The sequence below is a fragment of the Cyclopterus lumpus genome, chromosome 11, assembly GCF_009769545.1.
Source record: "Cyclopterus lumpus isolate fCycLum1 chromosome 11, fCycLum1.pri, whole genome shotgun sequence".
NCBI lineage: Eukaryota > Metazoa > Chordata > Actinopteri > Perciformes > Cyclopteridae > Cyclopterus > Cyclopterus lumpus.
Genome location: NC_046976.1, coordinates 9,209,793 through 9,236,246, shown reverse-complemented (window position 1 = coordinate 9,236,246; position 26,454 = coordinate 9,209,793). Strand labels below are relative to the sequence as shown.

General features: G+C 41.9%; 2 protein-coding genes across 4 annotated transcripts in view; both read left to right on the top strand.

Moving 5' to 3' along the window:
* The window catches only part of pard6gb (par-6 family cell polarity regulator gamma b), a 28,224-nt gene extending 7,070 nt beyond the window's left edge, over positions 1–21,154 (top strand). For all 3 annotated transcript variants that reach the window (XM_034545303.1, XM_034545305.1, XM_034545304.1), the window contains exon 3: positions 19,562–21,154. In XM_034545303.1, coding sequence (XP_034401194.1) covers positions 19,562–20,658 — 1,097 coding nt within the window. In that variant the 3' untranslated portion in view covers positions 20,659–21,154. The remainder of the gene's footprint in view (positions 1–19,561) is intronic.
* A 1,356-nt stretch (positions 21,155–22,510) lies between these two features.
* Positions 22,511–26,227, top strand: bloc1s4 (biogenesis of lysosomal organelles complex-1, subunit 4, cappuccino). The gene is made up of 5 exons (XM_034546050.1): positions 22,511–22,915; positions 23,847–23,918; positions 24,030–24,131; positions 24,922–25,056; positions 25,244–26,227. The coding sequence occupies exons 1-5, from the start codon at positions 22,598–22,600 to the stop codon at positions 25,340–25,342; spliced, it is 726 nt and encodes a 241-aa protein (XP_034401941.1). The 5' UTR covers positions 22,511–22,597; the 3' UTR covers positions 25,343–26,227.
* The last annotated feature ends 227 nt before the right edge of the window (positions 26,228–26,454 follow it).

Below are 26,454 nucleotides of genomic sequence, written 5' to 3'. Positions count from 1 at the left end.
TAACAATAGGTAGGTATTATATTGTGTATGTGTGTGACTCTTTCATCTACCCAACTCCCAGCTTCCGGGCTAAGATTTCTATTGTTGGTAGAATCACTTGAGCACGTGCAGGAGTTATGTGGCGACACAACAATAATCCAGCTGATGATACCTGTTACTCCCTTTGGGGAATAATGGCACCTTGTTTAATGATGCCTTTACATGGAGAACAGAGGCTCACACTTTGTGGTTTATTCCCAACAATGCACAATGGCCTCACTGCGTTGATAATTGCAAGGTGCTCGCCGATAGTCAGAGCAAGAGGAAGTAAAGGGATAACACTTGTGGTGTTTTGTATTTTTAACCAGAAAGTCTACTGTTTAAACATAGAGTAGAGCCGTTGGCAAGTTTGGTTATGGTTAAAGTAAAAACCTAACAATTATTACTGCAACAGAGCCTCTGCTTGTCTCGCCGTGACAATCTTTTTAGAATTATTTTAATATGTCAAAGAGTGAAATCCCCTAAAGGCATACCCTACTATCTCAGCCGCATAACGAGTATTACATTTTTACTCCCAACCTACAACAAGGTGATCTGTGGAGTCAACATCAAAACCTCTGGTGAAAAACATCAGTTTGTAGACAGGCGGGCCGGCGGCGGGGGGGGGGTAGTCACTTCACAGAGGGAAGGTTTGTACTGGGACACTTCTACATTTCTCACGTAGGCACAATCGGGAGGGGGGGATGGGAAGAAACGGGACACGTCAAAAGATTTGTGTGCAGAGAGGAGTGAGTGAACCAGCTCTGTATGTGGAGGTGGGCTTCCTGTCCGGTCCAATGTGTCTGCATGTGATTGTAGTGGTTCAGCCATGTGTGGTCAACTGATGATTGATGTCAGATTTGGGGGCACATGCACATTTCTGCGCTTGAAAGTTCGTTGTGGGAATATTCTAACTCCGGTACCCTCATTTTGACTCTGCTGTTGGTTTCTTTCCTAAGCGATGGGTCCTGCTGTGCCGGACACGTTGTGATCAGAGGCATGTTGCCTTTACTCAGCTAGGTAGTCTGACATTTTGTCAAAGCTTTATGGTGTGTTTATCTCTGGAAACTACTGGAAGTACTAACTGTTCAGTCACAGGCTGCAGCTTCTGCAAATCGATGCAAATTAGGATTCAGATCAAATGGAGGGAACACTGCCTACACAGTTATTTCAAGATGACCCAGACAGGAAACCAATCTCTGAGCTCATGTATTTCCACATTTTACCAGCGTATTTTACTGTTGTCAGATTAAAGACGTAATGCAATTGATCCTTTTGTGAAAACACTGGACCGTGTTTATCTTTATCTCTTCCCACAACTCTGCCCTGTGAATGAAAGTTGTTAAAAGGCTTTTGGAGGTGACGCCGTCTAGCAGGCGTTGGTGCATGGCTGCTTAGCTTTCCCACACTTCAGTAATCTTTATCATGCACAAGTAGGGTTCAAATGTGTGTTTTTAAGTCATGTGAATTTTACCTGTAATTACACTAATGGTCGACAGAAACGGCCTTGATCCAAACAAAACACAAGCCTGGTTTTGAAAGCTGAATTTTGGGCGGAAAATGTAGTTGTTTTGGTAGACCGTGCCAGTGGCCTGCACACAGACTAAACTTTCAACAAAGAGGAGAGACCCCCATTTGGCAAACGGCTAAGAGTTTAAATAAATAGAGCAGACGAGGTAGGCCAAGGTCGAGTCTGTATGGCTTCGTATCTTGCATGCTGAGTTTCGGGGGTTTTGACGACTGCTCTCGATTCCTGTGAAAACTAGAGGGCCAGATATCGACGGCAGCCAAACTAAAGAGAGATGTGGCACCACAGCACAAATTTAAAAACAAACCAGAATAAATTGGCAGCTCCGCCAGTTAAAGCTGACATTCACACCGGTGCCGTTTCTCAACAACTTGTAAAGCACAGTCGCTTGGAAATCAAATAAATGCTATTGTTATTATATTTCTACGGCTGCCCTGACTGTCTGCACTTTGCTGACTTTCCACACTTGGCTCTCTTGCTTTTTGTGTGTTAACAGAACGGAGCTATTAATTTCCAAACTGTAAGGGAAGTTCAAGATGAAAATTAAATGCAGCATTTTGTCATTCCGCAAAAAGTTAATTATACGTTTCTGTTTATTTAGTCATCACCCTCAGAAGTTGTCTCTGTTCAAACTGTTGACTTTTCTTTGCCAACATTTTAAATTGTTTCTTTCTGTCATTCCAGAAACTCATTTTGAAATTCATTACAGATAAATCAACATTATGGAAAACAAATCTTCTTTCTTTCTTCATTTTTAAGATGTTGGGTTATCAGGTGTGTATATACAGAATAGATGTTAGTAGATGGAATGATGAGTAGAGGCTTGATCTTCACCAGACCTGACAGACGCTCTACTCTACCAGGGTCATTTGGTCATAATCGAATGTCTGAAATGGTTACAGACCCAATGTTATTGAACTGAAGAACACGATTGGTGGGCTTGTTGCTTTTGTCTGGTTTTGCTTAAATGTTTTTCATAACATCTTATTTCCTCTCATAAAAGAATATGATTGCAAGCAGACATCTTATCCCTTCAATCCTCATTTGGTCCTCCAAAAGGCTTAAATTCCTAAAATTACTTTTCAGATGCTCTTTTGTTTCAAATGCATGTCAGATGCACCAGTTCAACCATTCTTTCAACATTTAAAATCTGTGTATCTCACTGTGATTGGGGTCTTTTTCATCATGTACTTTGGGCCTGGTTTGGAATAATTGTGTCACTAAAAGCTGAGTGAGTGTCCCTCTAAATACTGTATAACTGAAAGACAGAATTGTATCATTTATTTCATAAACCAATTACAGAAACTGGATTAGTTAATAATAATATCACTCGTAACAGTGCAAATACTGGTCCAGTGAATCGCATCAATGCATCTGTATTTTTCTATTATATTACATGTGTTGTCTCACAATTACATAGCTGTAATTTTAAGATATATCTATCAATCCATAAATGTTAGAACCAGTCTCTGGTGTGTTCCTCACTGTCTGTGTGCTGTTGTAGTGGCTGACTGCAGGGACCCTGTCAGCACATCTGGCCACTCTCACACCATGGCCAAAGGGCTTCTGACAACGTGTGTGTGTGTGTTTGCTGTGTGTACTTTTGTCCACATGCCCTCTTCACTAGATGGGATTGTGCAGCAGATGTGTCAACATGCCAGTGCTCAGTCATGGTAGCTGTAGGTTAAAGCTTTGACCCCGCAGCATTTCATCCATGTGGACAAGAAGAAGAGCCACCTCAGTAATTAGTGTGTTCTTTTTATCCCAGTCAGGGCTCACAAAGCTGATTTAGTCCTTGGACACTGGATTAGAATGGATGTCTTGATTAGTACAGATGATTCAGAATGAAGTCATGCCAGTGTGCAGCTTTTTATGTCGTCCAGTATTGGTTGTGCTGTTCGGTGGTTAATAAACTTGCATGCCAGTCACACAATCAAATATCATGACGGGCAGAAAGAATCCCTTTCCACATTCCAGCAGATCTATTTCGGTCCCGTAAAGGCACTGCCTTATTGCGTTGCCTCGGTGCTCTTTGTGACTCCCTTGACAGAACACCCGAGTCGTTGAGTGTGGTCTGTTGTGCTTGTGCTGCCACTACCTCTAGTCTTTGTGCTTGGTACCAGAGAGCGTCCCCGGGCTCTGCAATGAAGGAGCTGGCTGAGTGAAAGGGATTGCTATTAAACAACAGGCCCTACTTGCTGTCGACTGCGGCTTGTAGGAATAGAAGACAGCAGCTGTCCGTTCTAGCTCATCTCTCTTTTTTTTTTTTTTTTTTTGTTGCCCTCTTGTGCTCTTCTATTCTCATCCCTTGGTGGTTAAAGTGTGCAATTCCTGTTGGATAGGACGCCAACAAATGGTACAATTCGTTGGTCTGATCATCTTGGTCCACATTCAAGAATGCTGTTTTAGATAGCTGCTGAGACCGATACTCATTCTTTTCACTTAAGAGCTCAGGCATGACTCAATTGTCAAGGGCAAAGGGGGGAGAAACCCACGGCAGACAGTGAGGAGTCAGTCTGACAGTAAGAAAGACAGACGGGAAGAAGGAGGGTTGAGTCTACCTCCATCCTGTAGCCTGGCTGTTATCCTCTTGTTGCAATCTGAGCCAACAGACACCAGGAATTATCTGCATGGAGAAGAGGGGAAGCCTGTGCAGGCAGAGATGTGGCACAAGCAAATGCCATGTACAGTACGAGACAAAAGGCCTGTTATTCAAGCTTTTGTCTACGCTTTATTTCACAGATACTTTGACACATCTGGGTCACATTCGGAGGGCAGCAGCATGGGAAAATGCACTTCCTTTTGAAAGCGCCTCATCTGGGTCAAGTGAGGTGTTCGAGGCCTCGTCGGTGTCGGAAAACGGTCCCGCTTGCTGTGGGTGTGTGTGTCACAGTGCATCTCTGCGCCATACCAAATAAATCCTTGTCTCTACTGGGAAAAGGTTTCAGTGCCATAAAACCTCTTTAGGTAGTTTGTGTGTGGGCTTCTCAATAAAACCTGTGTGTGGCCTTTTCTCTGCATGTCTTCAGACAATGCCAGCCACAGTTAAAGTGTGATGGAGATGCCTGGTGCCTGCCAGGCACAGGACAGCGGAAAAGAAGCCGTGTCCGATGGGTAGCTGCCTCTCTTTGTGCCTCTGAGTGCAGAGCCTCTGCAGACCAGCTTGGATGACACTGTAAATCATGTCAGCTGGCACAATAAGGGACCAACACAAATCCACACCGATCCTAAACATGCAGCCAGACACAAGCATGCACACACACACACGCACGCCGTCCTCTACTAATTCGTATTATGTGTTTTGTGGAGTCTTTTTTTATTTATTTGTTATGTCCCCACAGAAGTGGTGGACCTGTAACAAAGCAGAAGATGCACACATGTGCTTTCAGACCGTTCATACACATCACAAATCCCATCTGACGCACATATTGAAGTCCTCTCTGTTATTGAGGCGTGGGAGGGAAGGTCCTGTGTTTTAATTAAACTTGTAAGGGCTGTTGTGTTTGGCAGAACTATATTGGTGTTTGTGTTTCCTAAGTCCCTGCTTTCATTTTGGTTTACGACCCCGCTTTGAACTGCGTCCTTGCTCCCCCACAGTGAAGTTTCCAGACATTGCGGGACGGGAGAGTCTGTGTCGGGGCACTCCTCCTCATCCGTTTGTCCCGTTCAATGTGGATTTCATAGATTTTTTTTGCGGGGGGGATTTAAAAAAAAAAATTTCAAACAGAGTAAACAATGTTCCCCCTTTTTGGTTTTGCGTGTCACAAATTGTCAAAAATTATCTGGGTTGAAAATTCATCCTTCTAACAAAACCGCTCAAATGTTTGACGCGCACATTTCCTGAAGGATGTGGTGGATTTGTAGTTCTTCATATTGGTTAAAAAATGAACTACACGCACAGCTGCTCTCAATTGAGGAATGCTATCACACCTCGACAGACTTTCTGTTATGATTACTCTGATTCTTAAAAACTCAGCGGCTCACTTGAAATTGACCTCATGCTGCTGTTAAATGAGCTCGGAGACGCAGGCTTTTTCAAAATTGTATGCTGGATGTGATGAATATAGCCAGTCCTTCAGGGACAAACAAACAACTTCCTAAGCCCCCACCAGCAGGCCACTCCTCTGCAGCATAAACCTTCAAAGAGGAAAAAAACAAACTTGAAATGCTTCTATGCCTTTTTTTTAATTCTTTTTTTTTTTGTCTTGGTGTATGGCTTGAAAGTGGAAAGAGACGTGACACGTCGTGCTGAATTTCCAACTTTGTGTGAGATTTAACATGCACGTTAGTGAGCTTTAGAGGGACTGTTAGGTGGATTTTATCAGTCCCTTTCCCCCCCTTTTAAGTCTTCATGCTAAGCTAAGCTTAACATTCCTTTTCTCTAGCTTCATATTTAATGGTCAGACATGAGATTGGTATCAATCGTCTCATCTAACTCTCAGCAAGAAAGATAATAAGCTTATCTCCTAAACTGTAGATTTATTTCTTTAAAACATTAAAATAAAAGTGGTTGAATCTAACATTACAGGTACATTTATATATACCAATATATAAGGATGGATTTCACCTCAAACAGGACAGAGAAAATACTGAGGCTGGTTGAATAGGAGAATGCAGTGGAAAATTCCCAGGCCAAGATTAGAAGCGCGCCATGAGCAAAGTGAGGGAAGAGGGTGAAGATTTGGGGTTAGAGTGAGAGGGGAATATGGACGCTGGCCTGGGTGGATGTTAGTGGGTTTTATTTTAGGGAGGAGTTGCTGGTTTTGTGCAGAGACGGTTCAATGTGAGACTCCTTAATTACAGCTCTACTGGAGGACAAGGCCAGGCATGCTCTTTGTGCAGTGCTGGAAAACTCAAACATTCACACATACAATCATGAACACGAGTGCAAGTTTGAGCAAATTATGTGTGTCCTTTTGGGAAATCTTAGTTTATCTCGCCTGCAGGTTGGCTTGAAGAGATTGAGATTGTCACTGACAGAAACATCACCTATCTAGTTTACTGTAATCTTTCACAAATGTATAACAATATCTCAGCGTTGGTGTGTTTAGTTTTTTCTGCTGCTCTTTTAGTAACTTTTGGATCGGTTTGACCTGATGACTTTCTAACGGTAGTTCCACTTTTAAAAAAATAATTTGAAAACCTTTCATTAGATTTCTCGTAATTCTCTAACCAACACAAGTGCATCTTAGGTTCTGGCCTGAGAGACAACGTATAGCTCTCTGGCCTAAGCTGAGCCATGAGAAGTGCACAGTAGCTATAGCACGACTTCGCCCTAGCATTGCCTCTGTAGAGGGTTATTTTGGGAGTCCATAATTACAAAGGAGGGACTGACTATGCTTCACAACAGCTCTATTGCACTAAATGCACTCACCAATGGCCCGGTTGGCCTCAGAGCCACCCAGCTTACTCTTAGGTTAACAGTGTCTCGGCTACAACAACAGGCTCATGCTAACTGTTGGTAGGTTGTCTACGGTTTAGTTAATAAACAAATAAATCTGTCAGCCCCCCCCCCCCTTATTTATTTATTTTGACTTCTGCTTTGAAATGAGTGGAGTATGTTGTGCTTACCGCTGTTGATGCTCATGGAAGGCGCATATGCTATCGGTCCTGTGTATTGCCAACACACGCGCTCCTTGTTCCTAAAACCAACCAGACCTTGTAGCATGTGATGTTACTTATTTTCTCCATTTGATGACCCTGGTCAAAGGTTCACAGTCCCTCAGGCTAAAAAAAACCTACATAACTAAATGCACTCAACATGAAAGCCTGTGCAAACATGGCTATGTGGGCTGTGTTCAAATGCAGTTTATGAAATGGACACTAGTGTGTCTGTTGAGTGGAGCGCCTACCCTGCCCGTACTGGCGGAATTAAAGGAACAATTACTGTCGGTTAAATGAATATAGCCATATATAGGTCATGAGGCTAAAACAATGAGACAAGCTGTCATGCCACCTCACCAATCTGGCAATTGTGCAGCCATAACGCACACACTGGAGGGATTTGATTGGCTAGAATGGAGCAAGGAGTGTTTATGATTGGCTATCACAAATCACCAGAGCTAACGGTAGCCATCGCACACCTAACATAAAAGCAAATCCTCTTCGATCAAGAGGATCTAAAGCGAGCGTCTTATCTCTGGTTTTTCCATTGTGTCATTGTTTTCTCTTGGAATAGTTTCTGTACCATTCAGTCATTGGATATTTGGTTGTGATGTTTTGATTTGCTTTATTATAGTCAGTCTCTTAAGTTATCAGTTGAATGATTTAAAAACTGCACTTTTTCACAGCTTCATTTTGTCACATACTTTTGATTGATTCATCTGTGATTCAGGGTCCAGCTCACCAAGAAATTGTGCAAAATATATATATATTATTTATTTAATTTTTTTTATATGAAGTTTATGACATACAAATGTTAAATGTAATATAGCACTTATTTCTCTTTTAACATGGAACAATGTCACTCACCCACTGTACCTTTTTTAGTCTCATAAAGTTGGACTGTTTTTCACTGAGCCCATTTCAGATGACTGCAGTATTGGTGCATTCAGTATGAAAAACGTCAAACTACTAAGAAAACTAAGATTTAACCTAATGCCTTGCTCTTCTTCAAATGGGCCATCTCATGAGCTCGTGAACTGACTCCTAGATGTCTGTCAGGAATCACCTGCATACTGTGAGAAGATGCTGCCCCCTCTCCTACCAACCCTCCCCCTTCTGCAGACATGTGGGCCACGAGTTGGTGGTTGAATAAGGCCAACTCAGCAGTTCAGGACGGGAGAGGAAGGAAAAGAATGGAGGAGGGGAGCAATGAGCCCTGACTCTTGTCCTGATATGAATTGTGTCCCAGAGACTCGCCAAAACAATGGACACTGACAGCTCATGTGGAAACACTCCCATAGACAGTTTTGACAGCGTGTGTGTGAGAGGGAGAGAAACAGAGACGGAGAGAGAGAAGAGCTAGTAGTGATCTGGCTGCAGAGACTAGATGAAGGACTCTACAAAAGGAGTCAGTGGAGCAAAGCAAGGAGCAGGATGAACCAAGGATATGTGTCACCACACACAGGAAGTGTTCTGTTATGCTGCGTGGTTGTGTAAGAGAGGGTGTTGGTAATTCAGTTGCAGGGGAGGCTGGGACTAAGGCCTGTTCAAACTTGCAGAGGATTTACCCAATCACACCCTATGAATAGGGGCCCCTCACCTGGAGGCCAGGACGGGGCTTTTTATTGACCCTTGTTCATGACTGTCGAGGTCAATGAGGGGCTCGCGAATGGCAGGATGTACCACGTACCAGTGGAAATCTCATGCTGAATCCCCTTGAATGGTAACGTCCAAGTGGATCACCAACAAAAGTCCATATTCAGCCATTCTGATTTGCAGCAAAAAGAGGCACAATGCCAGAGCTTCTCAATAGAGGTGTGTGTGTGACCGTGCAGTTGTCTGCTTGGATAAGGATGAAAAATGATCTCATTCAGCTTTGGAGACAACATTTTCTCTGGCCATATATAAGTCGAGTTGCAGTGTGATGGATTATTTTTCTTGCCCACAGTGTGAATGAGATGAATGTCTCCAGAGGCGGCTTCATAACAGAGGAAGACTTTTCCTGTGGGTTGATGGCAGATCTTCTCAGCAAGGCGTCTTCTGTGAAGACTAGCTCGCCCTTTCTCAGTCTCTCTTTTCCCCTTAAGCCGGCAGTTAACAACAATTAAAAACTGGCTGTGATGGGATGTCACTCTTTGCACCTGTTGACAGAAGATAATTTGTCAATTTTCAAATTGCCTCCTCATTGTTCATCAGTTATTTGATTGGACGCTGCAGCTGATCTGATCTGAGATCTGAAAGTAGTTGAAATGTTAATTGTAGGAATATTGAGCCTAATAAATGTGTTCCAGTGTAGAAACCACTCATATTCTGAGTTATTTAATAATGACGTCACAATTTCAAAACATACAGACGCAAATAATTAAACTAATTCCGACAGCAGAAAGTGATGCTTACGCCGCGTATAAGCAGGACACAGAACACCGTATTAATACTCAATGCCATTTACTACAGAGAAAACATCTCTACTCTGGCAGTGATGATAACTGTCTTTATTTAGTGTAAGTCCAGTGATGATAACTTCTTTATTTAGTGTAAGTCCAGTGATGATAACTGTCTTTATTTAGTGCAAGTCCAGTGATGATAACTGTCTTTATTTAGTGCAAGTCCAGTGATGATAACTGTCTTTATTTAGTGTAAGTCCAGTGATGATAACTGTCTTTATTTAGTGCAAGTCCAGTGATGATAACTGTCTTTATTTAGTGTAAGTCCAGTGATGATAACCGTCTTTATTTAGTGTAAGTCCAGTGCATGTGAACAGACTCCCCAAAGGTTTTTCCAGCTGTGATCAGCGGCCGCCGTCATTAGAAACAGACCGGCCGTCTCAGATCCCCTAAACATATTTCCTTGTTTCCTCGTGGAAGCAATTAAGAGACTTGGGTTGTACCCTATTTTTGTTTGTGACGCGGAGACAGACAAAAATAACATAATCAATAACATAATCTTTCTAGTCTGCTTGTTGTCAAATGCAGCCGATAAAAGATTAGAAAGTGACTGATCAGATCAGAAGGTGAAGTTGGAGGTTACACACTAGGACAGTCGTAGATGTCTTCCTGAGTTCACTTGTGGTTTTGAGGAAACCGAACCAGGTCCAAATAATACCAGGTCGGGTTGGGTCTCATTTCACGACATGTTGGAGCAGTATGGATGGATGGATGGCTGAGGGGCACAAACCAGACACATAAACGCATGCAAACCAGAAAGCACAAAAAGTCAACCTGTGTCCATATATTTCTTTTCCTAATGTATAAGATTTCCACAGTATTTTTAGATGTGTAAGTTTCTATATTTGGCTTCCAAATATTGTTAACCTTCTCATGTTGGCTAAATACACAGAGTGAGATATGTTATTGCAAGCCTCCGTGGTTTTCTTTAATTCAGTTGGTTTATATAATGTAGTAAATGTTCAGTTAACTGCTCCTTCAGAGCAACCACTGCATTCTCTTTACATGCGGGTTTATTATTTTTAGCTCTGGCTGCCAGTATGGCTACATTTGATAGCAGTTCACAAAACCAGTTTGACACGATTTAAATAACATGAATATTTTCAACACAAGTGTATCTATTTTCTTAACAATAAAACCATCTCTTGCTATTGCAAATTAACCGAATTCCCTTTTTTCTACTTCTTAGTGAGCCCACGTGAATAATATTCACACAGCACTCCTAAACGTTGTTCTGATCCAATCCAACTGAGAACAAATCTTTTCAGCCTGGGGGCTCATTAAACATGATGCGATGGTCAAAGAGGCTGAAGGCTGCAAAGCTTGTTTTGGCGTGTGAGTGTTGGGAGAATAATTGATTTTAATTCAGCATTTGTTGGGATGTTAATCATAGTATCTATTTTGAGTTTCTCTTGTGCATCTTGGCTGTTAGAGGAATACACAAAGTCTGAATATGATGAAATCGCATATTTTCGAGTCCTTCTGTGGTGCGTGCCGTCCTGAAGTCTGTCCTGCTCTCACACATGTAATCACTCGTTTGGACTCTCGCGCAAACAGAAGGCCAGACAGGTGGCAAAGACGCAGGTCCAAGTCTGCTGCTGTGACGTGGGTCACCGCAGCACTGCCAGAATCCATTTCCCCTGATCCCATCTTTGCCAAAATGCCTGTAAAATTGTTTGTCACATGATTGCACTCTTGTGTGTTTTAATAGAAACTATTGGTCCATCTTTTCTCATGCCAAAAGTCCAAGATTTACATGACCACACTGTCTTCCACACTGTCAGTGAAGGCATCACCCCGGGTACCTGTGGGCCAGATGGCGGTGGAGACTTTGTGGAGCTTAAATCGACGGCATGTGTTTTCATGGTTGGAAACATGCATAGAGGCAGCTGGATTAAAACCAGAAGCAGTAGTTGGTTATATTGAGTGAAAATAAGAAGAAAGGCAGTAAAGTCAGTGAACCCCCTCAACAGCACTTTTTCTCTAAAGGGGGGAAAGACTTGATGGAGTGGAGATTGTTCCTTTTCAAAGCTTGGAGGAATGCAAGACTGGTCTACTCCATCGCTCTCCTCTTCCTCCTTCTTTGATGTTCCTTCCTCCCCTCCTCTGCTATATGTCACACGCACGCACACACACACACACACACAGGTTAATCTCCTTATGTACACACACGCCCTCTCACACTCCCTTCTCTTAAAATACCTTTCTCTTGGTCTTAACCTCTGTTCCCCTTGTGATTTGGCCCAACGTCTGTGTGTGTATTGGCTGTGTGTGTGTTTGTGTGTGATCGGGTTTGCTGATACCTTACCTGCAGCAAGTCTTAAACCTGTGTCTCCCACCCCACCCCACCACACAGGCCGAGCCAGAACGGAGCAGACAAGGCAGCTCCGTTTAACGTGTCCCAGATGTGCAGCTCGGCCCCCGTGTGCCGCGGTAACTGCTAGTGAAATGAGTGCAGGGAGTGAAGGAATGGAGGGGGTGCGTGCAAAGAGCTACCCAGAAGACATTTGCATGCAAAAGTTTTCGAGCTTGGTTTTGTTTTATTAGGAGAGAGAACTTGTCTTTCACACCATTTTCTCACCTGATTCCTGTTAGATTTTTCTCATCCTTTCTTTTTCTTCGTGCTCTTTTATCTACGGTGAAGCGTGAAGTGATACAAATGCCCACCCACAGTTCAGACTCAACACTCCTATTTATTAATTAATTTTTTTATCAGTTTTACCTTTTTAAATTATTATATTTTTATGATCTTATGTGTTTAAAAATATCAGAATTTCATCATGTAACAATCAATCATATTTCATAATTTGATTTGTGTTGCCTGTTAACTTTGACTTTGCAAGGTAACTAGTAGCGCCTGTAGTGAAGTAGTATGAAGCAGCAAAGAAATATTAAAGTAAAGCACAAGAACCTCCAAATTGTTCTCCAGCACTGTACTTGTACATTAAGTTATGTTTCACTTCTCTGCACCGATAACACAGCATACAGAAGCTTCCCGTGAGTTTTTACCCAAACCTTCAGTGCAGCTGTCGATTCTAACCACGTACGTTTATCAAGCTTCTCCAAATTTCCATCCAGACACTGCCTCAACCAACCCTGCAAGAATGTGAAATATGTATGCATGTTAAAAAAAAAAAAAAGGTTCCTCTTTATTCTGTCTGGATTCTTTTTCCATGTTGGTGTGAGCTGAACGTCTTGGCAGCGGTCAGCCCCTAAACACACAGATAGACTTCCCGGCCGTTTCCAGTGGAGGAAGAAGGGGACATCCAAGAATACTGATTGTTTTGGTTCATTCCTCACATTTATATGGGTACGTCTCTTTGGAAGGGGCTCCACGTGCACGAACATTGCCAAAGGTGAAAACTTGACCCGTCAACGTTTTGTTTTTGTTTGCTTCAGCTTATTTAGATGCAAGGGTTTATTTAGATTGGACCGTTATATGAAACCACTGGAGAGTCATGAAAAGCAACTATTTCTGAGCCCACGAGGAGAAAGCGATAGAAAAGGTGTCTCCATTGTATTAATTCATGTCTTTTCTAATGCTAACGGCACAAAAAAAATGTGGTTAAGGGGGATATGTTTCAGTGGACATGTATACACTGACCGCATTGTACTGGGTTGTCTCTTCTTGGCTGTGCTCTGTCATGTGCTGTTTCATCCCGTTCTACTTTATGCCATATTCCTGGTGGTTTTGAAAGTCTGCGTCTGTGGGGCCAAGGAATGAAGCCTACTGCCACAGCATCCAGTGACCTAATGCAAAAGGCAGCAGGGTCTTGCACTGTTCACCATTCTCTCTGCGTGCCTCACTCCCCCTCTCCAGTGATTATGGTCTCTCCTGTCACTAAGCACTTTGTCACGCTTGGCTGAAAACCGTGATGGGGGCTGGGGAGCTGGGGGGTTGTTGGGGTGCAGGAATGTCACTTGCATAGATGGACTGTAGCTGGATATGCTGCAGAAAAAGCAACATGCTGTGGGTCATGGGTTGCAGTTTTAGCTTATGGAGGTGAACTCATGAATATAGTGTGGCTGTGCTTTTAAAATGAAAATATATCTAGCTTGGCACTTATCAATAGGTAAGAAAATGTGCCTACCAGCACCTCTAAAGTGAACACGCTATCTGGTTTGTTTAATCTCTACAAAAGCCAAAGAGTAAAACCATCAATATGCCTTTTTGAAGTTTATCAGAAAAATGTGGCGAAACATGGTTTTTCGAGAGAGAGAGAGAGAGATATAATTATAATTATTTAATATAATATCTGTGCTCAAGATGCTAAATCTCATGTATCTCAGCTGATTGCTTGTTGCAGCTTTCTCGAACCGTTCTCCAACAACTGGACACTCGTCTCTGCACTCCTTTGGGTCCTCAGCGATACTCTCGCCAAGAGTGAAGTCGACCGGGTTGTCGGGAAAATCGAAGAACGCACATTTATACACCGGGTTGCAATGTGGCCTTCTTTGCGGGGTGTTGCCACCACAGCAGTTGTCTATATTGCTTCCGTGAAGCAGTCTGAAAGGATTGTGTGTTTGCAAGTTTCTTAGCTGTGCTGCTAGGGTCAAATCCCTGAGTCAAAATATCATTACCAGGGGGTCACACCCCCGAGGGGCCGCCACTAAAGCTGTTGGCAGGGTGTTGATGTTTTCTCCTTTACCCCAAGTGAAGCACCCCGCATAGTAACAAGGTTACTGATAGTTATGTTTTAAAATGTGAAATAATGAAAAGTATATAAAAATAAACACTATAGTTAGTGTATAGAAATGGCCAAAGCATAGCTGATAATTGGAGCTTTTTTTTACTTTTTCTTTTTAATTTTTTTTATAAAGATGGATACAGCATGTTTCTCCATTTACTGCCCACCAAGACAAAGATTTCCATTCATACAGATTAACATTTTCATGTGCTGTGCCAGGCAGGCCTTCACACATCTGTAACACTGACAAATAATGAACAACTAGTAATACATGTATACCAAAAGTACTTAATGTAGTGAGCCAACTTTCACAAAGCCCTGTGTGAAATATCACACAAGAGGCCGGCCCCAAACACCTCTTCAAACATCATACTGTCTGAACTTGCGCTTGGTGATTACGGTGCCTCTGAGGGGAACCAAAAGCATTTGAGTCATGTAGAGGGTGTGCTGTTGAATATTCACTCGGGACCTAATGTTTTTACATCAATGCTTGCAGAGTAGTGTACACTAACACACATCATACAAATTCCCTGTCGATTAATTTCCTCATATCATTAGTCTATTACTCGCATTCCATCGCTCATTACATTAAGATGGATTTGAAACTCGTTTTAAAAAATGGAAGTGTGTTTTTCTTTTGGTTCATTTCCATCGTCTCGTGTTTACAGTCGTGCCGAGTCAGTGAATGTAAGAAGACCTGCCAGGAACAAGTGTGCACAGAGCTTAATGGTTGATCATAAAACTCTTTAGACCCCTGTCTTTTATGGGAGGTGGTGGAAAAGCAGTAGGACTTTAAAGGGCTTTCTCTTCACTGCTTTGGTTAACTAGAGGTGCGCTGCAGGGAAACAGACTATTTCTCTTCTTTTTTTCCAACAACAGCATGAGGCCTTCAATGGCGAGAGAGCCAGATGCAAACTACTTTGCTGCCTTCTCATTACAACAAGATGTGTTGCAGAGTAGCATGCATATATATATATATATATATATATATATATATATATATATATATATATATCTATCCTTAGTTTTTTTGTGCTAAAAATGTAGATGATGTCGTCAGGTAGTTCTCATTTAGTATGGCTGTGAAAAAAAGATTAGCATAGTGCCAGTGATGGATCACATTACTTAAAACAGCATCATGGAAAGCTTCATATGGCCAGATGCTTTGGTTCAAAGCAGACCACGTCTGTCTTGAGAGGTTATGCAGGTCTGCAACCTGTTCGGAGATATCGCCAACTACGTTTACCATCGCATTCCTCGAGAGCCTTATATACGCACACACACACATTCAGACTTATACACCCTGCCACACACATCAGCAGGGAGCAGAATGTAGGAGTCACCCAGAAGCTGTCTTTCCACCTCTGACCTCTCTCTCCTGACCTTGTTGAGAGTTTTAGCATCATGTGGTTTTCAGCTCTAGTATTCCTAAATTAAACACCTTTTCTTGATTTACTTTATGGCAAGTCAAAGTTAAGGTTTACAATGTTGGAAAGCATGGCAATTTGGAAATCCCTCTGTAAAATGCCAACCTCTTTTCTTTCTTTTTTTTATCCATCCAGCTGTGTCAGAGCTCTCGAATTACTCTTACTGATACTCTTTATCACAGATGTTGAATGTTGTTTAAGTGAATAAATGTTTTTTCCATCCCTGTCAGCATTTAGCTTCGCTATTAGCCGTTTTTGGCTGGTGGAACCTTAAGTTGAGAACTGAAGAAGTTTAGGGTAAATGCAAACAGCTGGTGTGTGCATGCATGCTCTCTGTGTTCTTAGACTGTGCATCGACTAAATCGACATTTCATATTCCATACTCTGATTAGTAAATAACCTGTGTTGTTAAATAACAGTGGGGAAAAAAAGCACCAAGCTTTTCTAACCAGCTTTGATCTGAAGTCCTGTTTAGTCTGCATCTGCCTGGCAGTCACCCGCCGATCTTTGAATAGCAGGCTTACCCATCATGCTTCAGTGTAGCAGGGATTATGTTTGTCAGGAGTGGTTACGATAACCTTTGTGTGATTGCTTGGAACGTGCTCACTTAGTTTAGCTGTGTGTGCGTGCGTGTGTTCGACTTTGCAGGGTAAAGTTAGGACCAGAAAGCTGTGACACCTGATAGTTCATCCTTGCTTAGCTTCTTTGAAGTAATCGATGATCTTTATGAGATTGGATAGAACAGTGTAATTTTAAAGAGTAATTTTCTGCCTTTTTATCTTTGACCGCAATCACATTTGGTTAAAACTACACAGTACAGTAGTAGAAGCACATGCCAGTTTACCATGAAACATGCACACAATCTTTACTATGAAGTGCGTTGGACAGGTTTTTTTTTCTTTAGTAGCAGAAAGCATAATGTTAAACTTTGCAATGGAAAACCTCTCACATTTGACAAGCTGGAGCTGGATGTGTTTTGTCTGACAAAGGGCTTGAACGATACATTTAAAACCAAAATACATGCCAACCAACTGTCTATAGACGTTTCAATGAATCAATTATTTTGTCCAGCTCTGGTGCACTTAAAGGGTAAATACTTGGTATTTCTGCTTTCCTGAAGTTGACCTTTAGGGCTTGCTGAGTGTGAGAATTTCAACTGGCAGCGTCACCGTTTCACTTGCAGCAGTGTTCATTGTTTTTAAAGCCCTTCCTTGTGCATACTTGGTTTACATTCTACCACAAACTATGTGACATTTCTGGATGTTTGGTAATTATATAGATCCGTACATGATGCATGATACTTTAATTGACTTTACTGCAGTAAACGGCTGCCAAAGTCAGCACCTGTGAGTTTCTCAGTTTGTTTACACTGGGCTAGTTTTCTGCTCACTATGTTTACCTTTTTTGAGTTGCTGGTCTTACTTACTTAGAAACAGAAATAGAGGGGAGAGATGTGTTTTGGATACGAAATTGTTAGTTATATTGCTGAACAATAAAGGACATCGGCGAGACATAATTTAGACATAGTTCCTTTTAAAATGAGTCACTGTAAACCAATCTTTAACCCCCACTCGGCTTTACTTCAATCTTTCCTCTTCCGCTCGTGCTCCAGCACGTATCAAACACACACCGTGTCTTTGTATTTGTGGGTTTCTTTAAACCAATTATGCCAACATGGGCTTCTTATGGGATTATGCAGAACAGCTGTGAGACATTATAACTAGAAAGCATGCTTATAGTTGGGCACGTAGGCTTTCTGACTGATAGATCATCTGTCCTACTAAAGACGTGGGTGATGTGGTGTGCCATGTGGTTTCAGACTGAGGTGCGGGTGTGGAAGGTGGAGGGTGTTATACCAGAGACCTGTAATGAGACTGCAGTGATCCCCTCCAATATGGTTCCCATCAGAGAGACTTGCACTTGTGGCAGAAATTTCAGCCCTGTAGCAAATTATTTGTCTGGATTCAATCAAATCAGCTTTTGCCAAGACCCCGAAAAATACCATGCACTTTAAGTTTGATCATATGCATTGGTTGCTTTTAAAGTGGCATATAAAAAAAAATATATATACTTTTTTTTTAAAGCAGCAAAAGTTGATAAGATACGGCTTTTTCTTTCTATGGTAGAACACAGTTTGAGCACCGCAGTTTGGCTCGACTACATTTCCTGCTGCGCCAAGAGACGTCAATCTACTTCATCACTAACACTCATTTATCATTCTTATTTCTCCCCAATGTAGTCATCACCCATTCCCCATGTGTACTGTGGCACTGCTGACACCCACAAAAGCATTGTCTCCTCTCCTGGTTGTGACTTTCACCACCCCCCACCCACCCCCCCTCAGAGGCTGTAGTAAAACATGCTGCTTACTCAACATTCTGCCCAGGAGGAGCAAGAGGTGACGGTGCAAGAAGATAACTTGTATTAATGATGAGTCCGCATTGCATAGGGAGTTGTATGGCAGACGTCCGCACTCCTCTAATGCCGAAAGGTCGACTGGCCAGCTGGCTCTGCTAGGAGACTCCATATTCAGTGTTCTCACCTTCCACAGTGTACTTTCAAGACGGGGCCAAAGATTACAGTGTGCTTTCCCATAATAAGTTCATAAAGCAGGTGTCCCAAACAGGGTAAAGATGACTCATTGCCGTTGCCATGGAAGGGCAGGGGCTGATGGTCCCGCCTGGGGACCCCTCACTTCCTTTCACATCAGGCTTTGCTGTGTCCAGATTTCCTGTCCGCCTGAGAGTTGAAGATTAGAGAGCTAACAAATTATTCCTCTTTCCATCATAGAGCATACTTTGTATCATGTCTCGCTATCGTACCTTTATCAGAACTATAACTCAATTGATGCATTCAGGCTTTTTTTTTTTTTCTCTCAAGTGTGACACCGTAGAGTATATTTTTCATTCCCCTCTTGCAAAGACTCAATTCTACCTCCTTTTTATTTGATCTAAGCAAGTCCACTCATTAGCATGTTTGGCAGCGGCTATGTTGTTCTGAAGAAGCCAACCCTCTATAAGGGATTTCATTGTTTTATTGATTGCTCTGACTCTCTGGTTGGAAACATCATGCTTTAACTGAGATTACCACACTGATCTTCCCTCGCAGCTCATTCTTTCCACAATGTATCATCTCCTTTGGGGTATATTGTTCAGCTAGTGTAGGATTGTTAACTATATTTTGAGTTCCTTGCATGTAGTGAGGAGAGATAATACATTGATGTGCCTGTTTAGAAAAGGCACACCGGAGATCTCTACAGCTGCTGCCTGGTAGCAAAGGGGTGGGTCCTCTGTCAGCACAGGCAGGAATGCTCTGCACACTCAGCGTTTTATACCAATATGCACACAGAAGAGAGCAAAGAGAAAGAGAGTCTTACTATTAGCCTTATGTGAATAAGTACTTAACTCACTTGTGGAGTAAACAAGCAATAACTCAGGCCTTGTTTGTGGCTTCAGTAAGGAAAATTGTGTCAAGACACTCATAGAATACAATGCTGTATAAATGATCAGCAGGTTCTTTCACAAAGTGAAAGTTTATTTTCAAACACATCTGTGCATAGTTTGATCAAAGGTTGTTGAATTTATAAAGCAGGCTGTTTGATTTAAAGATGTAGGCAAAGACCCATCCACATGTTTTGTAATTCCACGGTGGAAACTTTTCTGTCAGTTTGTTTTAACTTTCCAGATCCTCCTCTCAATCTTTTTGTGCCTTACGGTGTTTAAATGTTCCCATGTTGCCTTCAACACATGGAAGGAAGAATGTTTTCAACTTGTGTTGCCTGCATTTTAACAATCAAGAAACCAAATTTCTTACACTTTTTGTTTCTCTGTCTCCTTTTTTGTTGCTTCACAGAAGAGGTCGACTATGCTAACTACGGCACCAACACGATAACTCGTAAGAAGAAGGCAGTGGTCGCACTGCGCAATAATGACATCAACCGCAAGCGGCCACACATCCGCATCGGCATGCCGCAGGACTTCCGGCCCGTCTCTTCCATCATTGATGTGGACATCCTACCTGAATCTCACCGCCGTGTCCGACTGTATCGTCACGGCTCGGACAAACCCCTGGGCTTTTACATCCGAGATGGAACCAGCGTGCGCGTGACCCCACACGGGCTCGAGAAAGTCCCCGGCATCTTCATATCTCGGATGGTGCCTGGAGGGTTGGCGGAGAGCACCGGGCTGCTGGCGGTCAACGATGAGGTGCTGGAGGTTAACGGCATTGAAGTGACTGGGAAGTCCTTAGATCAGGTAACGGATATGATGATCGCCAACAGCCACAACCTGATTGTGACCGTCAAGCCGGTGAACCAGCGCAATAATGTGGTCCGCAGCAGTAGAATCTCGGGGAGTTCAGGCCAGTCGTCTGACAGCAGCGGATCGACTGGTTACCCGAGTTTGTCAGTGGCCTCTGTGGGGGTGATGTCCTCTGGAGCGCATGGTTACCAAGACGATCTGGAGAGTGACGAGGAGACGGATATTGTCATTGAGAGCAACATCAAGCGGCCGTCTCTGAGGTCCAATGCTTCCCTGGCGTCCAGTGCGTCTCGAACGCACCAACAGACACCAACAACCACTTCAGGCCCAGCGGCACCTCCAAGCCCGCCCACACGTCCTTCATCGGTGGTCTCCACTGCCTCCTTCCACTCCCAGCCGAGCCTCAACGGAGGGTCCCACCACCACCACCACCACCACCACCACCACCAACACAGCAGCAGCCTCAGCTACCAGCTCCACAGAGACCTGAACCTTCAGCAGAACTCGCACCAGCAGTCCCAGCACCGTCATCACCAAGTACAGCCTCCGCATCACAGCAGCAACCCAGCCCTCCGCCACAGCAATGGCAGCCTGCACAAAATCCTCAGCTCTCTGAAAACAGACCCACGACACAGCCTCGCACTGCCCAGGGGAGGCGTGGAGGAGGACGGCACCGTCATTACCCTATAATACTTATAAACACACACACAGACAAAAACATGAGCTTTAGTGTGTTTTGTCAGATGCAAATTTTGTGACTTTGGTTTGTTTTTACAAGATCTTTAATAATTGGAAGTTACAAGCCAGGAAACAAGGAACATGTATTGTATATATTTCCTGTATTTTTTAAAGTTGTCTTTGTCTTGCATCAAAATATTTGTACGTATGTATGTCGTAAGCATCAGAACAAATAACTGTTTATAGGCGAGTCCACTGTATCCTAGAATTCTGAATGTGCCTACAGCCTAATATCTTTTGTTAGTGACCACTTTTATTAAGATCCTTTTCATTTTTATTACTGGGACCAATTTGGGGTTTTATGGATGTTTTTAAAGAGTAAATCTATATTTCTTATATTCTGATAAATGCTGTTTTAGAGTATGATTTTTTTTTTTAATAGTTCTTTTATGCATTGATGATTGTGCTCAAATCCTTGTATCTGTTCCAATAAATTATTCTAAGTCTGCAAACTAGAAATGTGATGTTTGGTTCAGCAACAATTTTCTCAGTTTTTTTTAAGACTGAACGGTTTCAGTTACAGTATATGTAATGAAAGAAAAGACACATGGTTTAAGAGTTTGTGATTCAATTAGTCTTAGATTAAAATCATTCTTAATATCATCACTTTGTTACTTAGCTGTGTACTTACTATGTGTTACTATAGCAAATTCGATTTGATTTGTTTCATCAAACATTTGTAGCAAAGAAACACTTTGTCTACTAAACATACAGGAGATGTGGGTTTAAAGGAAATGCAAAGACAATGTGACATCCTGAGATATTTCAAGCTTGACATGGTTTTAGCGTGAAAAGTGTACAAAACGTCTCACTGCTGACAGTCAACAAAGCAAATCATTCTGGCAGAGGCTGACATCCCAATGTTTTCACCAACGACAGCATCTACACAAGGAATTGCTTAACCGCAACACGTGCCATAAAGGGGTGTGACTGCTTGACTTGTAATTACCATTATATACAGTAAAAGTGTGAAGATATTTTGATTTCAGTGCCTCCAACAAACTAGAAAAAAACACTGACTGTTGATAATATGACCATTCAAAATGTTATTGTCCCTTTAACCATATTCCTGTTATGTAAATCTGCAGTGTGTTCAGGTTCAGGCATGTTGAAGGCAGCAGTCAGGTTGGGTAAGATACATAGGTCAAGTTGCATCACATTTTTCTTAATCACCCTCACTATTCAACATGGACATGAAGCAGCTTTGTCCTTGGTCAGAGGCTCAGCAGCAAAAGCCTTTCACCTCTGGTAATGAATCTTTGTCTGCTGCATTTACTGAAGATGCCCCACTGCTCAAACAGCTAATAGATGATTGTTCAAATGTATATTTTATATTGGGGAGGGGGGATTCATTGCTGCATTATCCCTCCAAATAAACTGATCAATTATATTTGACTATTAGTATTTTGAAAGTTGTGTCAAACTTTCTTTTAACCAATGCCATAGTAGTTAATATGCATAACAGTTCATGTCCATGCAGGACTTCTGGCTGCCATCTGCTGGAGGAGACTGCAACGACAGAGCATGTCATGAAATGTACAAATACAAATGAAAAACACTGTCACAAAATACTAACATCTGTATTATATAATTGATCTGACTTTTTTTCAGATCAAGGCCTATTTGTTGATAACACATCCCAACTGCAGATGTATTAATGATAGTAGTGGTAATGATTATCGGTGTGTGTTTCATTTGCTTTTGGATTTGTGTTTTGTATTTTCTTTGACTACCATTTACATGTTTCGAATATTGATATGAAATTGGGGCAAAGAGTACAAGTTTGCGCGCTACTGTTTTGACCCTTCCGAGTCACCGTCGTCTGCACAACACACGTGATCCAGTCAGTTGACAAGGCAAAACACGGCAGTAGATCAGAAGGACAGGCGCTATGGACCACCATCGGGTTGACAGGGTGGGCCTTCTGTCTCCCCTGGAGGAGTCCAGCGCGGAGATAAGTAGAGACAGCGGCATCGTTTCACAGAGTGCGAGCAGTCTGTCCATGGTGAGCGAAATCCTCAGCAGCGGCACCGTGTCGCAGAGCCCCAGCTTTGGCGCTGCGGCTAACGTTATTCCTCAAAGCCCGAGCCTCAGCGAGGCAGCGGAGCCCGGGACAGCCGACCAGCACGACCCCGAGCAGGACGACGAAGTCCTGAGACACGCCACCCTCGGCTACTCGTCCTACATCAAGGCGACAGCCGGAGAAGAGGTTTGTGCTCGCGGCGTTAACGCAAGTGATGCAAAGAACGGTGCGCAACGGTGGCTCTTTGTTTACGAAGAGACGTTCGTGTAGCTCACACTTATATTACTGCAGCGATCCTTCGTGGCCAATCGATTGCTTCAGGTAACCAGCGATACCAGTTATGGATGAAAGTGAAGTGGTTGCTAAGCGACACTGAAGTGGTGACATCATGGCAGAGAAGTGTTAGGTTAAGTCACGAGTCCTAACTGTAAAGTCCCAAGTCAGGTCTAAGTCCTAAAGTGTGTATGTTCGACTACAACATTAGGGGGAATTAAAATGTTCAGTACTACTCAATCTGTGAAAACACTTTCGAGCTTTCAAAGATGAGAAAGAAGCAACCCAGATGATGTAATTACATTACATTATGTAATCATGCTATTTAACTCAGAGGATAGTGTGTATGTTTCCTCCCTTTTTGGTTGGACGTACAGCAGAGTCTTTCAGTGTGAAAGTAAGAATATGTGGTAACATGTTTTCCTCCTGTTAACTCAGACAGATTTTAAATGATGACTTTACACACTAATGAAAGTCACAAGAAATTGGAGTCACGACTCGAGACTACTTAAGTCCAAGTCACGTGACGTTCAAATAAAACTAATTTAGATAAAGATTAATTGCCGAACTGACAGTCAGTTGATGACAATGTCATCACCAAAAAGTTGACCTCTGTCTTCAGTGTAAGGAGACGGTTGTATTGTTTTTGTAGCACGACCAAATTGCTGTCATTCCTGAGTTGTCAATAACTGGAAATGCGTGGTACCAGGACATTTTAAAGGAAGGTGAGCTAGCTAGCTGGTTTGTGGGAAGACACATGCCAGTTCATTTGGTGTATTTTCAGTAGCTTTTCATAGTTTTCTGTGTGCAGTTTACCAGACTTTTTGTATGATTTCTCCTTTAGATACTGTGCTTGGACAAGAGCTTGGAAGAAATGCTGACGAGAGTAGATGAGTTTGTTGGAATGCTGGATATGGTAAGCCAAGTCAAGCTATAACACTGTTAAATATTGTGAATGCACTGTATCTCATTTGTATTTATTACTATGCATATTTGCCTCTCGCATCCTTTTGTGTTTTTCCTCTAGATCCGTAATGATACCTCCCAGATAGTGAATGAAAACTTACCTCAAATCCAGCAGAAGTCGGATGAAATGAGACAAATATACAGAAGAATTGATAAGTTAGAGGTAAGTGAGCCTTTTAATTATGCAATATTGAATACTAGGTCAATAATGCTACTTGAATAATACTACAAACATCTTCAGGTTGGTGTTTTTGTAATGCACACTATATCAAGGATTCTACAATAAATAAATCATGAAAACAATGATGTCACATGATGTAAACAGGATTTGTGTGCAGTGTTTTAATGATAATTAACTTTGCAAAATATCCTGTTCACAAGAAGAAACAGAGCTATTATGAATAAGATAATCTTCATCAGCTGAATATTTCCACTTCCAATAATAATAATAATTTCCTGTTTACAAATCCTAATACTGTTTTGTACCCACTGAGTAACTGATGAGGATACAATCCAAAACATAATACTTATAAGTTATGAAGGCTATTGCTTTTCCATCCATCCTTTTCCATCCATTCTCGAAAGGTGTGTCTTTGTTACATTCACAAAAAAATGGTCACAAAAATGTTCCAGCAATGTCATATTTATTGTATAATTACTTTTATTATTGGATTCTTCTGAACATTTAGTTATTTCAAATGTATATTGTGTTTACTCATCTGCCTACTATTTTAAAAATATCAAATTTAAAATATATTTTTTTAAAGATTGGGGGAAATCGATTATTTTTCCTGCATCAATAAGCAAATGCCTGCATGGGCTTGTGAAACTTTTAGTTTGATGTAAGTGGGATGTTGAATTGTCTTCAATGAGGTTTATCATAAATAATGATGCGCGGTATCTCCATTTCATCAGAATTGTGATATATTAATATTATTCTGGTGTGGCTGCAGGCCTTTGTAAAGATGGTGGGGGCCAACGTAAATGCAATGGAGGAGCAGGTCTCGTTGGCAGAGGGAGATCTAGGAACACTTCCGGGTGCTTTCAAGAAGATCCTCCGCACCATGAGTGTACCAGGCTTCCTAAACGTGAGAGCGCCTTCATGTCATTGAAATAACCAGTGAATTATGGTGTGAAAGTATCTTTTGTGCCAATGAGTTGATCAGAGTCCCATTTCCAATAAACATTTAAAATCATACACGGCAGTTGTTGTAATTTTACTCCAGGCAGTGCTATTGGATATTTAGGATTAATGTTGTGTCTCTTCACTCACAGAAACCAGCCAGCCCAAGAAGACCATCACCACATCAACGTCCAGAGATCCCCAGCGTGTTCCAGACAGACGATTATTTCACATCACAGCCAGAGCAGTGACACGCTAAAGCATTTAACACATCACTTGGTTCTAACCTCAGAGGCCTGTTGGGTGAACTGTAGAGACAACTTTTACTGCCATCCATTGCAAGAGGATCTTTTGGTGCAGCGGCCTCAACAAAGCAATAGTAGCCTTTCTGAACAAGTTCCCGGAAGTCAAGTGTGGGAAGACTGCATTTTTGAGTGTCATTTTCCTGGCAGTCAGAGCACTGAACTGTAGCAAAATGATTTGAAAAGTGCCTCAATGGGTCTTATCTCTGTCCATTTAGTATTCACTATTTGTGCAGAAAACAATGTCAGATCTTGGATTTGTGACAATTCAGGAGGACAACGTCATCCCACTTGCCAATTTGACACTGTAAACAAGGTACAATAGAAGGAACTGTAAAGATCTTAAGATGTATTACATAAAGAATTAACCCAGTTTTTTTTTATAAATGACATTCCTGTTACTGAAGTTTGTAAAGAATTGCACGCTGTTATGAATTAATCTGTATTTCTAATGTCTCGTCACTCTCCCCGAGCAATATGGATCTCATCCAGTTAAGCATATAATGTCTTCCATTTAAAAATATTTGCTTTATTGCTAGCCTGAGCTACTGGCTATGGATGACAGTTGCCTCGTTTATATGGGGCTACATATTTGATCAAATAAAAGCACACTATAATTGAGTTGTTAGTTTATAGTTCATGATGAAAGTTTGGGCCAGGTTTGGAGATGTGGTTGAGTTTTGTAACAATAGTTCATGGGACATGATATCTGTTGATACCTAGTTATTATTTGATTCTTTATTTGCCAAAAATAGTTAGGAATAACGATGTTTCATTACCAGGTAAAATGTGTTATGTTTTTTTTAATAACCATTAAAGACTGATTTGAGACAAGTTAAAATAGTCTGACTCTGTGGGCCCTGGGTTCAGTTTTTCAGGGAGATTTGCCTCTAGTCTGCCGCCTCCTTTTCTGGTATTGACGGCACTAACATCCCAACCATCTCTAACAGGCTCAGGGTGTTGAGCTTGTTTTTAAAAATATAATTATTTATTCAACAATTGCACATGTACAATGTGATAAATTGTCAATAAGAAACATTTAAACTAATGGGTGTTGAGCT

Bases quoted from the DNA above. Each gene is read 5' to 3' on its own strand.
- bloc1s4 (XM_034546050.1), top strand. From the start codon at position 22,598: ATGGACCACCATCGGGTTGACAGGGTGGGCCTTCTGTCTCCCCTGGAG. The intron at 24,132-24,921 runs GTAAGTGAGCCT...GTGTGGCTGCAG, and splicing joins GAAGAATTGATAAGTTAGAG to GCCTTTGTAAAGATGGTGGG. The intron at 25,057-25,243 runs GTGAGAGCGCCT...CTTCACTCACAG, and splicing joins GTGTACCAGGCTTCCTAAAC to AAACCAGCCAGCCCAAGAAG.